This window comes from Triplophysa dalaica, chromosome 13, assembly GCF_015846415.1.
Source record: "Triplophysa dalaica isolate WHDGS20190420 chromosome 13, ASM1584641v1, whole genome shotgun sequence".
Taxonomy (NCBI): Eukaryota; Metazoa; Chordata; class Actinopteri; order Cypriniformes; family Nemacheilidae; genus Triplophysa; species Triplophysa dalaica.
This window is the reverse complement of record NC_079554.1, coordinates 14,993,673-15,009,427: the sequence shown is the minus strand read 5'-3', so window position 1 is coordinate 15,009,427 and position 15,755 is coordinate 14,993,673. Positions and strand designations below refer to the sequence as shown.

At 38.5% G+C, this 15,755-nt stretch overlaps 1 protein-coding gene across 7 annotated transcripts in view; it reads left to right on the top strand.

Moving 5' to 3' along the window:
* sash1a (SAM and SH3 domain containing 1a) overlaps positions 1-15,755 on the top strand; it is a 184,883-nt gene that overhangs the window by 138,656 nt on the left and 30,472 nt on the right. For 5 of the 7 annotated variants that reach the window (XM_056764397.1, XM_056764396.1, XM_056764394.1 and 2 more), the window contains exon 2: positions 10,998-11,126. In XM_056764397.1, the coding sequence (XP_056620375.1) occupies positions 10,998-11,126 (129 nt within the window). Of the gene's footprint in view, positions 1-2,863; positions 4,295-10,997; positions 11,127-15,755 lie in introns of those variants that run through there. The other 2 variants (XM_056764399.1, XM_056764398.1) reach the window with 2 other exon arrangements.

Sequence of the window (15,755 nt, the reverse complement as noted above, 5' to 3'; positions counted from 1 at the left end):
GCAGAAAAAAAGAGAGACAGATGGATGGACAGAATAGATAATCAAATGACTGAATGTTAAATTTCTCATGGTATCTACACATGCAGAGTTCAGTAAAAAGTTTCCAAACCAGAAACACCCAACAGTCACAAAGTTCTGGACAACCCCACCCCTATTAAATCTTTTAATATAATTATTCATTTAGCTTTCAATTCTATTCCTAAATCTCCATTTAACACATTTACCATGTTTACATCCATTCCACAAACATCCTCAATATAAAAAATGTTAGGGTTAGGCATCTCTCCGAATGCCATTGTGCGACTCAGCAGCCTGAACATATTTAAATAAATTGTTTTAAACCATTCAATCATTGTTTGCATTGTCTTTTTTATTCATTACATGGATAATCCCTGTTATACAGGTCAATTCAATGTGCTTAATGTGTCTGGAACAACCATTTGTTATAATGTCACAGCAAACAATGACAGACTCACATGCTCTTAAAGAGTTGGTTTCTTATGTATTTGATGTTGGTTATATTTGTGTGTGAATACGTTGCACCTGTGTTGACTTTACCTCCTTGAGATCTATACGTGCTCTATGCAACCCTGCGTTCCTTCAAGTATTGTGGCAAAGTGCTTTGGAGCCTCTTTAGATTACAGGTGAATAAGGTTTTAACACACTTTAGTTTCAGTCTGGATGCTATCTGAATAATAGATTGTTACATCTGTGCTTCAATTCAGTACGGTTTATTCTTTGTGGGGGAACTTTGACTCTGATAACCGAGTGGGTACACAAAGTGTATATTGGATAGCTTGACACTTTGATCTTAGTAGCAATGGGTACAGGAGACCTTCCTGTTGCTCTTTCGTCCAATATGATGGGCGGCCACTTTTTAAGCAAACATCTTGAGCAACATCATTGAAATAGATAGTTTAAAGTGTAAAATGATAAATCAACAGACACAATGTTCAAAGTGACAACAAAAAGTATCTATTTTCAAGTGTGAAGTAAATTCATTATCAAGCGGTAAATGTCTCTATTAAAAGTCATATGTGTAATTTAGATTAGATTAGATTAGATTCAACTTTATTGTCATTACACATATACAAGTACAGTGTAACGAAATGTAGTTTAGGTCTAACCAGAAGTGCAATTAGCAAGTGCAGGATATACAGTGTGAATAAATACAGAATACAATATTAGGAAAATACTATACAATGGGCATGTACTATGAAAAGATGGCAGTTGGTATGTACTATGAACAATATAAACAGAAGGCGATATACTGTGAACATTAATGTACAGGTGGTTATGAACAGATAACAATAAAGACTATAAAATAGTGCAAGTGCCTTGAGTGTGCATTAGTTACAGACATTAGCTATTAAAGTTACAGTGCAATTGTAGGAGGATCTATTGACAGAAATCTAATCTAATCTACATAACTATGTCTTTAGATAAAAATCTTAAATTATGAAGTGTTAGGTTTAATTTCCTTAGAATCAGCTATTTCCATCTACGTACACTGCGGGTCCCCTTTCATAGAATTCGCCATGTTGTTTTTACAGTGTTCCTAAATGGACAAACTCCTTCGGCAAAGAAGCGAAAGCGTGACAACATCTAAGTTCAGCCACCAAATTCCTTTAAACGGGAGTGGAGAGTGAGCCGTTGGTTGCAATTTATACCTCACCACTAGATGATGCTAAATTTCATACACTGGACCTTTAACATAAATATTCCTTACCCTGCTAATTCTGACCTTGGTTCAATTCATTGTAAGCATAGTGAGAAAAGTACAGCTATAGTGAAAATGGTATAGAGAGAGTGGGAGGGAGAGAGAGAGAAAGGGAACAGAGAAGAGCATGTGTTATATATGTTTAGGTTTGTAAGCACCGAGACTGTTTAGCAGCTGTTTTTTTGACCCAGTCTGTGAAAGTCATCTCCCTTACATCAGAGCTGGGTATGAATTTGTGTAAGAAGTGTGTTCATTTGTCTTTGTGTGTCTGGGAGAGAGAGAGAGAAAAGAGAGAGAGAGACATCTTTTAGGGGTCCTATATAAAACCTATGATCTCATGACAATTCTTGGATCAAGTTACTGTGTGAACAAAGATGGTGTGATGTTCCCTGTATACGCATACATGTGATTGTGTAGTTGTGCATTCCTAGTGAACTTTTAAAAGCACTTTTCTCTCTGCAAGCTGGAGAATATTGGACTGTTGGAATGTTTATTTCAATTAGTGTAATGCAGCTGATGCTTGTGAAACAAGACACTGTATGTTGACCATCACCAAAAATGGACCCATCAACCTCAGTACTGAGATGTTTCTTTTATGAGCCACATGCATGTCTGTTTTTCAGCTCATGTACTGTTTGACAAAAGAAACAAATCTTTCTTGCTCTGTCCATTTCTGTCAACCTTTCTCTCTATCAGTTTAATAGGGCTATACTGAAATGCCAAATGTTTATTTTTTATTGCCAAAGCATTTACAAGTGGCATACAAATAAGATACAATATAGATAAATAACAGAGCAAAACTGTACATGAATTCAAAGATAAATAAAGCCAAAGACTGATCTGACATTTGTCATAAGACTAGGCAGATGTTCCTGGTTTAAGGAACGTGTCTCTGGCAATCAAAAGAGAGAAAGAACAGACATGTTTAGCCTTTCATTGCAATAGACAGGCATTACAGAAGAAACATATGCTTTGAACAAGCATTTCACACCGCACATTTTTATGACATTCTTTACTGTTGTTTTATCCAAGTTACACGGTAGCTCAGAGGTTAGTTAAAGCGCTGTCCCTTTCATTTTTCTCCAGACCATCCAAATTCTAGGGACTGTGTATATAACATATGTGAGATCATGTTCAAGTTATGTTTAGTAAGTTACTGATCAGGTTTTACTTACTAAACTTGCATTGTGGCTGACGCCACGATATTTCTTCGACATCTTTGTCAGTTTAGTTCGAGGTAGCAAATATTTTACATCTATAATGATTTGTAGAAACAACTTTAGGCTAGATTACAGTCAATGTGATAAGTCTACTTCAAATAATGCGATACCTGTTTTGAATTTGTTCAATGTTTTCATTCGTATTTGTATAGCCTGAGGTCATGTTTCTAAAATATTTTTTCATGTTCTTTTGTTTTTGTATTCATTGTGAACAGAATGCGCTTTGTTTCTTTGTATCTGTTTATAGCTGAGAAAGTATTGCTGGAAAAGCGAAAGGAAAGACCGGTACAATGGCTTTTTCCAAAGGTCTGTGTTTGTCGTCATTGGTTTGCTGAACTTTTTGTGGATCAGTTTGTCGCTCTGAATGACTGCGGTCCCGTATGTTGCACTGAGGAGCGACTCGCGCGAGTGTGTTGTTTGGGCGGAGTGAACCATTGCTCCAGAGAGGGGGGAGCCTCGACAATTCAACAAGCAGAAACTATTCGCTCCAGGCGTTTTCGTCACTTTTGTTGCCGAATGATCGTGATATGGATGCTTTGTTTGCTTCGACGTTACATGTCCTTAATGTTATTCGCGGTTTTTAACGATTTAGTCAGTTTAAATCGCGCAGAATAGACAGCTCCCAGGAGTTTATTTTGGTTCGCACCGAGTGCCAAGTGAAGCGCTACAATCTGTCCGTCTGTACTTGAGTTGAAGTTTCTCGGCTGATTTGAGAACTTGTTGTGCACTTTTTAGTGTTTAGGGCTCTGCTGGATTCAAATGGAAAACGTACATTTGGAAAAATGGTCATTGATGATGCATTTCAATACTTTGGAATACTTTGCAACAACTTTTGAACACGCACAACGGAATATTTACCATTAAATCAGAATTTAGTATCTTTGTAAGACACACTTTATGGTTTTGGAATAACACTCATCGACTTGAAATCGGAGGGTGTAAATCCATCAGTGTTTAACAATGGAGGGGGATCAAGTGTCTTCCTCACCCGAGGAGCCGCAGGCGGTCAGTGCCGCATCGTCGGACAGCTTCTCCCGGCTGTGGACGGACGTGATGGGGATGCTGGTGAGTTCGGAGTGGGGGTGGGGTGCCACAGGAAGGCAACTTGTGAAAAGTCCTTCAACCTAAGGGGCTTAATTTATTGCAGCTCATTGTATGTGCGCGGTGGTCGCGCTTTGATGCCTAGCGCATGTTAATTCAGCCTCTAGCAGCGTCTACCAAAGCCTTTGGGAGAATCGGAGATCGCAGCAGAACTTTCTGCTCAATGTAAACGGGGCTTTTAAGGGTGTGTGGGTTTTATCCGTTGAGTTACAGTGAGAGAAGTTTAGAAATCTTCGGGGAATCGTATCACATGGTATGTAACTAAAGTGTTTGTTTTTATACGGTCCGCGGACTCAGCGGTGCACGTGCGCTCTGCTGTAACTTACGCGCCTCAAAACAGCACAGAAACTTCAAACCTGTTTTTTGTTTGCTTTTACTTCAGATTGTTATTCAAACGTGCAGAGTGTGGATAATATTGTTTTGGTAAACCGAGCCACTTGGTTTGACAAGTCAGAAGTTTACACACGGGTTCATAAGCGAGAAGATTCGCGTGTTTTGCGCGTAATACGGAGTTTGGTTTATTTTTTAAATATTTTCGTGCTCATCGTGGCTGTTAGTAATGTATATTCTCGGTTTACTTTGACTTTGTTGTCGTTTATTTGAACATCATAAGGTGGTATTGGGGTCAGTGTTCATGTTTTCATTGAAAGCAGATCAGATCATGTGCGCACAATAATGTCCCGCATGCCCAGTTATTCAACCTGGTTAAATGTAATTTAAACATTGGATAAACAGTGTCCTTATTTCCTGAGACTTTTGTGTTGTTAATCACCCCAATCGAAGATTTCAAGGTGTGATATCCATTTCCAGTGTTAATGCCTTCATTTTGCTAGTCTATGTGTGTTTGATGTCTGTAGAAGTGTTTGTGTATTCAATGCTTTCATGTGCCCACGAAAGATTTCCTAATTTAATTACCCTCCCAGGTACTTCTGTTGAACTTTAACTTTTTCAGATATGATAAACACACACATAGTGAGACATTTCCTATTAAGTCCACACCCATCTTGTCACTGGCGTATTTTATTATGTGATGTTACTGTAAATGGATCAGTCATTTTCTTCAAGTTATCATGTGCTCTTATTTGTTCCTGTAGTGATTTGTTTATTTGCCCCTGATACTTACTAGACAAGAATAGAACTCAATTGCTTAAATGGGTGCTTTTAGCTTTTACTTATATAAAGTGAGAGGGGGAAATGGTCAAAATAGTTTTGTTGCCTCAATTTTCAATGACAATGACTCGAACTTTGATTGAAAGTGACGTGATTGGTCTGTAAAACAGCTGCTTTATGTGGGCATGCTCTACATTTTAATTCTTTTATTTTATTTTATTGGCCTTCATCCATAGTTGAAGAATGTTTTTTACTGTGTCTTTGGTTTAGTTGTTTTAATAACAGGTAGCTACATTTTTTAAACCGTGCATGTCTGTGCAAGGCATCTGTCATTTTATAGTGTGCAGCCACAACAGAATATGAAAAGGCTTTGCAATTAAACCTGAATTGAAGTGTAAACAGTTTAATTTACCATTTTTATGTATAGCTATGACCGGCCTACCCAAGGAGAAAAAATTGTGCCACCATGGTTTCAAATGTTATAAGGTTTTCATATTTTACATTGTGCCTTTCATGTTAAAGTGATAGTTCACCCAAAATAAAGATTACGTCATTTACTCAAGTTTATTCAATCTTTGTGAATTGAATAAATGTAACCAAACAGTTCCGCGACTGATACAAGATGTTTGTAACAATTTTTTGTTTGTAACAACTTGTGGGTGAGTAAATGATGACAAAATTTCCGGGTGAACTATCCTTTGAAATGAAAGAACATTTCTATTGGTTGCAACATGACTCGGACCTTAGCCTAGCAGATTCTACATTTTGTTTTTGCGGATTAAATATGGATATACTGCTGTCAGTTGCTTAGTCATATAAAAAGTAAAATGCACATTCTGAGGTTTACCACAGGTGCTTGCCAAATTCATAGATCTCCTAATGAAAATACATGCTTGTGCATCACTATTTTATACACACCTCACTCCTGTCAGTCTCCCAGATTTATGTTGTATCTGGCTGAATGTGAAAATGCTTAAGGACAGATACCACAGACTTTGCTGATGGAAGTATTACGATGTAGTTGACAGCAGACAATCAAAGTATACTTTATCATTCCATTCTCAAAATGTGTGCAATGTTTTTTTTGTAGCCTGAGCATGTTGTTCTCTACAGAAATTTCTCACAGTTTGTGAATGTAATACAGTCCAGAGGCAGACTTCTCACAGTCTGTTGCACTGTCTTTGACAATTGTCTCTGAAATTGAATCAGGTGGGTGTGAAACAGCCCGTCTGTGCTCTGAACCAGAGCTTTTACCTCATTCAGTCAAGGTCTCCCAAACCTAATTAAACCTTTTGGCTTGAGTCTGATTGGTCCTGTTCACACCTGGTATTGAGAGCACTTCAAATGTCTCTCCTGTTACCACATGTGATTGAAAGCTAAGGTTAATAATGTATTTGGGAGTATCATACCTACAGTATTTTTGGTTTTAGAACCGCCTCCAGTTCTAGTTAATTGAACACGCTCATCAGTTCTCTCTCAACTCCCTATTCCTCATGCTTCCGTCAGCCCTCTTCCCTTCGCCTCTGTGGATATCCGGAGGAAGCCACCCTAATGAGGGTGTGACAGGACCCCGACTAACTTCTGTCCACCCCTACATATCCTCTAGTCTGAGTCAAATACTGCTCATGTCCCCAGCCCTCCAGGGTGCTACAACCTCTATGTCATACAACTTCTATCCTCACATTTCTTTAAAAGCTGTGACTCATTTCCCAGGGTTTAGTTTTATGCATCTCAGTCTTAAACTGAAGGCAATTTACAGATACTGTTTTTTAGTAGTCATTTGTTCTTGTCAGGACAGAGAACTTGTATAAAGATTGTTATTGAACACGAACGTAGACTGGCAGTCTTCTGCCTGAGAATAATGCCACTTTAAATTTGTTGTGCCGTTTGCAGTTGGTTAAGTTAGACTTATTATCCAAGGTAAAAATTCTGTGTACGCTCACCTTGTTCCAAATCTGTATGATGACATCTTTGGACTTTCAATGAAGGAAATTACTTTCATTATTAGCACTTACTAAAAATGTAGACTAGAAATTCCAAAGTCTAAAAAGACGAAAAAACAGAAGTGGTATGCAATCTACTCTCACTTTGAATATCATTCATAAACACAAACCCTGGAATATGTCAAGACATTTGTTAAAGTGCGCAAGCAGTCGATATAAAGTTTTGTCTGAACCCCTAAAGATTTCTAGACTCAAGTTTAGAATGAAATGTGTTTACTTTGATTTGGGTTCTTGAAAAGTTCTTATCAGTTCTTGTTTCACAATGAAGCCTGCATTAGAATATTTTTAAGCTGTTTTGATTTAGGGCAATATGTCCCCTGTCTAAAGGAGAAAGCAGGGTAAAAGTGAGCTGATCTTTAAAAAAAATCTATAACCCCAAGCAGAATTATTCTTTACCCTTTGAAGACCTTTTCCACAATGCTTTGTTTTTGAGCAAATCTAGATAATTACTCTGTCTTTTTGTCTTCATTCTGTATTACTCTTCTTTTACTGCCTCTGTGATATGTTTAGCTTTGTCATGCAACATTCCACTTGGTATTTCTCAATCTTGGCTAAGGTTTCATGTTGTGATATTTGTCTCTGGGCAAAACTGGCATTTCACAGGTTTGTGACTTTAATGAACGTTGTCTTTTAAACTGAGGGAAGTGTAAATCTGTGGTTTGCATATGGGAACAGAGAGATTTACACATTTGGCTCTCATTTCACAGAAAAGGGTTAATGTTTAGGCATGCATAATCATCGGTAATATGTGATCTGTCTTTCATCCACTCATTGTGTCATCCTCAAATGTTCCTGAAAAAAGAAAATATGCAAGAATGTTGTAACAAAACACATTGACTTGGGTCCATGTCGTGGGCGGGTCAGGACTGATTTTGGAAAACTGAACTGTAATGAAATGTACTTTTGCGTTGTTTCCTAGATGTTGCAACAGTAAGAAAAAAGACATCACTGAACACTCTGGGGTGGTCAAAGTATATTGTGCCGTTTAAAAATATCCACTCATTTTATTAACTAGTGCGCTAAACATAATACTCATAATTCGTATAAAAATATCAGCTTTTGGCTATAACTCCAGCTAGAGATAATAAACACAGTATCTGTCTGGCTGCACCTCTAACAGTTTCACCTCAAGTCACGTTTTTAGTAGTTTGTAAACAAATTTTGTGTATTTTATATCTCTGTCCCTTACTGTTTTGGATCATCCAACCTAACCTACATAATATGTTATTCAAACAGATGCACATTTTAGCTTGAGTCAGGACATCAAAAAGACAACAATAGTCTTTGGTGGTTTAGGTGTAATATCTAAAGAGGTCTGTGTTGGTTAGTAGTAAATGGTTTACCATTGAGCTCCAGTTTCATATGTTTGCTGATTTGAAGTGTTTGGTTTCTCGGGCTGGACAGCAGAGATCGGGCGGTGCTATTTGCACGCTCTGTAATTCTTGTTGGCTATACAACACAACAGTCTGCCTTCTTTATCTCAGAGCTATCAGCTCACATTGAACTTTCTAACAAAAGGCAAATAAGGTTTGTCCCCTATCCCAGTTTTAAAGTCACTCTGCATATGAGGCATGAGCTTTAAGTTAGTGCAGTAATCAAAATAACTGCCCAGCTGGAAGCAGCAGAATTGGTTCAAACACGAGGGCTCGCAGCGGCATTACCTCACCGTAGGCCTGGAATGTCTGGAATGATAATACGAATTTGAGGCATGTGTTGTACAGATGGAGCTGACTTCTGATAGGATGAGTTCCACTCTGAAGAGCGGCACTAATCTTGACATTTTGAAATGGACCTGATTTCTTTCAAGCTGCCTAAAATATCTACATTTAAAAAATGAGTTTGTTGCCAATTCTCGTGTCCGATTAAAGTGAATTTTGTTTGCCGTCTTGTAACACAAATTGATATTTAAATAATTTTAGGTAATTTAGTGGTTGTTATAGTGCTGCATTGTCTTGGTAACTTGATTTATCTGTAGGCTAAGGGCAATGTGTATGCTGTTGCTTTGCTTGCTTTGATTCTTGGTTCCTATGTAATAAAACTATAAAGTTATGAGTCTAGTTTAAAGATTGGAAAAGGTTCTTGGATCATGGTTGTGGCCTTTCTTCCACCATCATTTAATGCTCTGCGTCTGTCCTGTCATTACAGCAAACATCTAACCAGCTATGTGCTTGAACAAGTCTCTCCAATGGCAGCAGAATGAAACATGTGGCTTAGTTGACGTCGGATATTTGATTATATTGTCTTGGTTCAGCAGCTGCTCTTTGCCCTCTATTAAAAAAGTGAATCTCTGTAGGTTTGAATGATCTCTCTTTGGCTCTCTCGTGTCTTTTGTGTATCACATGAGACATTTCTGTGATTTAATTTCCTGTGACAATTTAATTACACATCCAACAAAGCTCAAACATTCAGATCGTGTTTTGCCAAATAGCTGGAGTTGTTCCGCAGGCCGGCAGATCGGAATGCAAAAGCTGGAATTTCTCAGAGAGAGGAGCACCGTTGGGAGCCTCGGGATTCTGAGATCATCTGTTTGGAGTTTGTTGAAAAGGATCGGCTGAGAAATATTTAGTAGAGAGGAAGAAACACTTTACCCTTAATCCTGTTTTGTTGTAAATTATGCACTGTTGTGAATATTACGTCTGAATATTCAAAGTAGAGATTCATTCACTGCTTTTTTATGCAATACAAGTCTTACAGCTGTGCCCTTAGTAAGAGTAACACTTATTGCTTAAGTGCATCTCCATACAATTTTCTTTACCAGTGGTTGTGTGAGAGGCCCGGGCCCATACACACAATGACCGGATGTGTGTGTTTGTCAGCACGGTCCTGCGCCGGAAGAAAAACCTTTGAAAGACTTTTAATTCAACAAGACTTTAAAGGGCACAAGATAAGGTTGAGCTTAAAACAATGTCTTAAACTTAGAAAGTTTTTTTATTAACAAAAAGTTGACAGCTGTGGCTATTGGATATAATTTAAGTTTTTCAAAGAAATTCAATGACGCTAATCTCGTTGTTTGTAGTAAACGACCTTTTGGTTTTATGTGAGTTCTTATGCAGCAGTCTGAGGTCATTTGCTGTTACGTGTCACATGCTAGTTGATAAATAGGACACACCCACCCTTACACACACACAAACACACACAAACATACGGTCATGTTAAAAGTCAGCACCACAGTTGAATGTGTGGACTCGCAACAAGACAGCTGCAAAGGTCAGAGAAAGTCAAAGTGCTGGCACTGGTCACATAATGAGGGCGGGGAGGGTGTGAGTGCTTTTACTCAACGCACACACTTTTGAGTGTAACAAAGCATAACAAAGTGTGACAACTTTGCTGTTAACGAATAGTGTGAAATCTTTATTTGAAGATGGTGCTTTCAAAAATTCATAAAAATCCAGCGGCCTCAGAGCAGACTGTCACAAGTGGAGTTGAAAGTAAAGGAATGTTTAGTTGGCCAATGTTTGACTGATTTTGTCTCGTGGCAGCAGATGTATACAGCGTCCTCAGTTGTGGTTGCACATGATTGTATCAAATTGTGTTGGGCTGGTGTCATTCTCGCGACCCTCATTAAAATCGCGTGCCAGTGACACGTTTTTAATGAAATGCTCCTACATCTCCACTTGTCTGAATGTTTGTCTTTGTGTTTTGGTGTGGGCTATTATGCCCTTCTGACTATGTGCTGCTGCTGAGACTGTAAATGGGGGAGAGTCTTGCTAATGAGAAGAAATGAAGTTTGCTCACAAAGTATCAAAGTTTAATTCCTTGTACATTCTTAACATTGCCCATCCCATTCTTAAATATGAAAGATTACGTTCAGTGTTGTCTCACTCATATCTCTTGTTTGTGTAGGACGGCTCGCTGGGTAACATCGATGACCTTGCACAAGAGCACTCGGAGTACTACAACACATACTTCGGTGACGTCGGCGATCGGATGGAGGAGCTACGGAAGCGGCAAGTCTCTCAAGAGCTAGACATGGTGAGTTCAGCCGTGTGTGTATGTGAATTACACGTACTTGCTTTTGCGCAGCTTTGGATGTTTTCTAGAGTGATCAACAAGTTTGAAAATCATCCAGTCAGTAGAAATTTCTGCTAAAGAAATAGTTTACCCAAAACCGAAAATTCAGTTGTGGAACACAATAGAAGATATAGTGGTATTGTGTCAATTCAATTGAAGTCCAATGCTGTTGTGGGGCACCAAGATTCTTCAAAATATTCTTCAAAAAAGAAAGTCTTGTTAGTAAGAAAGAATTGTTAGTTTTGGGTGAACTATACCTATAATATACTATGCGTGTCTTGGCTTTTGAAGTCAGATGAGTGAATCTGGCAGTCATTAGCGCAATGAAACACATATTGTTTCAAGTCAGGTGGAATTCTGTATTAATGAACTTAAGCGGTTTATCTAGAAGATTTGTATTTGTTTTTCAAGTACCCTTTCTGTAAAAATCTTAAAGGACAAAATTCTTTAAACAGTTCATTTGGAATAATAAATCCGAGATGGTAAAGCGATTAGCAGTGTTTAATCTATTTGCTATTGCAATAGCAGTTGTTTTGGTCATAAACCAGAGCAGCTGTTTCATTTCCATTGACAATGAACCACAAGCGCAGCTAATCACAAAATTCCTTGATTTTTTTCATCGCTTCATTATACAGAATAGCCATTTTAAACCCATGAGCTGAAAGAAGGAAACGGTTGTCTTAATCTATTACAAAAATCAAGACAAAGCGTTGACCCACTGGCCTCTCTCCATACGTGTATGGATTGTTCTGTTGTAGCTTTGCGTTTCTCTTCTGCGTCTCAAAGCGTTTGTGTCCTTGGGGATGTAGGGTAGTGGGCCACCCAAGGTTGCTAAGAAACCGCCAGGCTCAGTATAACATGCAGCTGGGCTTGGCAAAGTCCAATGTGAGGATTTCGAGAGAATGAAAGAAAACATTCTGAGAGTCGTGCTCAGCTGTGGTGCTGGGCTCAGGCAGGAACCAATCAATCTCTGCATTTTGGATAACAGTGGGTATGCTATTGTATTGGATTTTTTGGTTTCTCTTACATTGTTCAAAATAGGTACGGAATGCAACATGTTGTCCGTATTAAATTATGAACAAATAATTTTCGCAGAAATTAACATTTTGTCATATTTTACATACTCTTGTTGGTGTTGTTTAAGAGGGTAAATTACATAAAATTTTTGGTTTGTGTGCACTGTTCGTTCAAAGAATTGTCATTCCGCACAACATTCCACAGCACTTATTTTAAGCCAATTCGGTTGTATTTAATCTATTTTTTATGTCATAACTGTTTGCTTATCTTTTGTCTGGAGTGTCTAGCTCCACACCCTGTTCTGTGTAAACTATATTAGTTCATGGCTGAGCGCCTAACCCAGCTGTACAGTTCCACCTAAATCAGCCCCGTGTGACTGTGTTTACATAGTCGTCACAATTCATTCCTCTTATTTGGGGGTGTTTTGCTTCATTTCAATGAGGATCTCTTTCATTTGTTGTCATGAGCACATTATCTTTTCTATACAGAAGTGCGTTTTAGACCTCGATTCTGATAGGAGAAGCAAGTTAAAATTACAATGAGTACTTGTATATTGTATATGTGCAGTGGTTATACCAGAATTGGCTTGGTTTGAAACTATTTTTATTGTCATATCAAAAATAGACTGGCCATATTTTGTCTTCTGTATAATGCAAGTTGCTTGATATAGCTGCTTGTTTATAAAATGGCTCATTTATAGTATTGTAATGGTGTTGAATGATATTGGATATCTGCATACCTGTGAATCAATTTAAACTGAAATTGTTTCAATTAAAGCTTATTTTTACTACCTCTGTTGACTCCCTTAAAGGGATTCTCCATTAATTAGAAAAAACTTATGATTGCTGCAAATCAAAGCCCAAGATAAAACCCATTCAGAAGGATTCAGAGCTCACGTTGAGTGTGAGCAAAAAAATTGACTCCCTATCCTGACTTTGTGATGGTTTTATCAAAGGATGTTGTGGTTAGTCCAGAGCAGAGGGTGTTGCTTGTCAACAGAGACTCTAGTCTGAAGCTAATGAACTCAAGTCGGCCAAGTAGGTCATCCCTTTATGTCTTTTGTTTTGCTGGTCTTGTGACTCTTTCTCGAGTTTAATGGAAATAGGGACATTGTAGGAGCTCCTGGCTGGAAAGCACTTTAGTTAATGGAAAGATTTGGATAACAGTAGGAATTTTCTGGGAGTTGTTTAGCATTCCATGTTTAAGTGCAGGAAAGGCTGTGATGGTCAGGACAGGTTGTGATTTGTTTATATGTTAATTCTAGAGGATTGTATCGTGTAGATTTCATCCATATGGGATGGTGGTTAAGGCGCAGTGATATTATCAAGTGTTTTTGGCAGTCAGGTTCTGGCATGATGCTGTGTCTGGAGCAGAAGGTGTGAATGAGAGTGGACTCTCTTTGTGTCTGAGCAGGAGTGGCTGCTGTCCAGTCTTGCGTGTTGGGTCCCTGCGGACTGTAAAAGGTGATTATCTTTGTGCTGATTGGCTGTTTAAAGACAAAGTTTATGGCTTCATATTCCAGCTTTGCCTTGAAATCTGATGTCTAAATTGTATCAGAATAGTCAAAGTAGTGGTACTGCATGTCTTCATGTCCTCGCGTGTTCTGCTCTCTGCTTTTCCCCCCTCTTGTGTTCTCCTTTCTTCTCCTATCTCTTATTATCCTCTAACTAATTTCCATAAACACTGTCACCCGGCTAACCTCACTCCCAAAGGCATGTAACCTTGTATTAGAGGCCAAGTTGACGATAGGCCGTCAGCTCTCTGCTCGGAGCCCAAATGAGGGGAAAGGTCACTAGCTTGGACTAGAGGAAACAGTGAAGGCTATTGTCAGTGAAGCAATGAATATTGTGATCCATTCATACTTCAGACAGAATGAAACATACAGCATGTCACAGTGAAGAACTGTTTTAAACATTGACAAATCTAGCCAGTTTTTTCTTCAATGTATGGGCAAAACAATTGTATTTGAAGCCACGAGTCTCATGTAAACATTTTACTGAATTTTACAATTGAATCTCTATAAAGAAACAAGATATTTATACAGTATCATAATGACGGTGGCGTGCTGATTTGGAAACCTTGTTTCGCCATCATCTCCCAGCCGACCGTGGTACATTTCAAGTGCTATTCAAGGCATTCTCTTACTTTCTCTTCCTAATTTTATTCTCTAGTTCAGTTTGGGACCTTCACATATGCCCCAGACAACAATCCCTGAGACCATTTTGAGGTTCGATTTCTCTTTCATTTCCTCCGATGTCTCAGCAGAGAGCTTACTGTGCCAGTTTAGGCTTCCATATTTTTTCGAATGCTTCCTCTCTTTCGCTTCATCTCGCTTTGCTTTGACAAGAGCTACTCGATAACAAAGAGTTAGGAAAACATCCTCTACGCTGCATGTGTTGAATGGATGAGCCCTGTCATACATAGAGCAAACTATCCGTGCTACAACACGCTTTTGACTATCTATCTTTCTCTTTAGCTGTTCGTATAGAGACACTCGCCTTTATTCAGAGCCTTGTTTCAAACACCTGGGATGTGTACTGTATGTGTTATCGCTTATGAGGTTGTGAATCAATTGTGTAGGTGGATGGCTGAAGATAACACTACTTGAGAGAGAGTGCTCAAAATGACTGCCTTGACTTACGTAAGAATGGATGTACAATACGGTGTGACAATGCAAAAAAACAGCAACTTCGCATTTATCCGCCTCTGCTTGTGAGGAAAAAATAGCTTTTTACTGAGAAAAAATGTTATTTCTGAAAACAGCTGAGCTACTGTCACATCACTAAACACCAAAGTCAATTTTGTAGCATCACTTTGCTTCCCATCACCTTTTCTAATGTAATAATGAAGTGATTTAGGGAAGTCAATGTTATGTATTTCCTAGACTGTATCCGGAGAAACTATAATATCGAAGACTCGTTGACCCCCCATTGGATTCAAGACCCCCATTGTTCACACCAATATTTAAAGAACCACAGTCCCCCGCTCATTATGTCTACCCAAATTTTCTTGAGCTTGACATAAGTAGAAAGGTGTATATTTGTTATTACAAAACAAAACACTTTTGAAGCTTAAACTTAATTTAACACTTGTTTTGTCTTAAGGTGGCAACAGAGTTTGTTGACGGTTCCTTAGTGGGCGCAGACCCCCTGTTTAAGAAACGCACTGCTATACTCCTCTGAATAGAGCAAAAATGAATGAATTCCAAACATTGCCAAGACGGACAGACACAGCCATGACGGAAGAGGAAAAAAGTTGCAGCCAGCTTAATAAATAAAAAATATGTTCCTGTAACATTAGATTCAACTTTTTCAGGGGAGAATTCTTTTAGCCTGCTTTTTATTTTGGCATGCCTGGTAGATCAGAGAAGATATTTTTTTGCTCTTTCCCGTTGAGGCATGTTGCGGCATTTTCATTTCATTCCTGTTGGTCTCTGAAACTTGGTCATTATGGAAGTGAACCTTTGCTGGAGAGGTTACCCGCGTACACGCACATCAAACGACTGGTGACTTTAACCGACCGTGTTCAGTACGTTGCCAAATTCTTTCTCAACTCTGAAGAACAATAAACCTG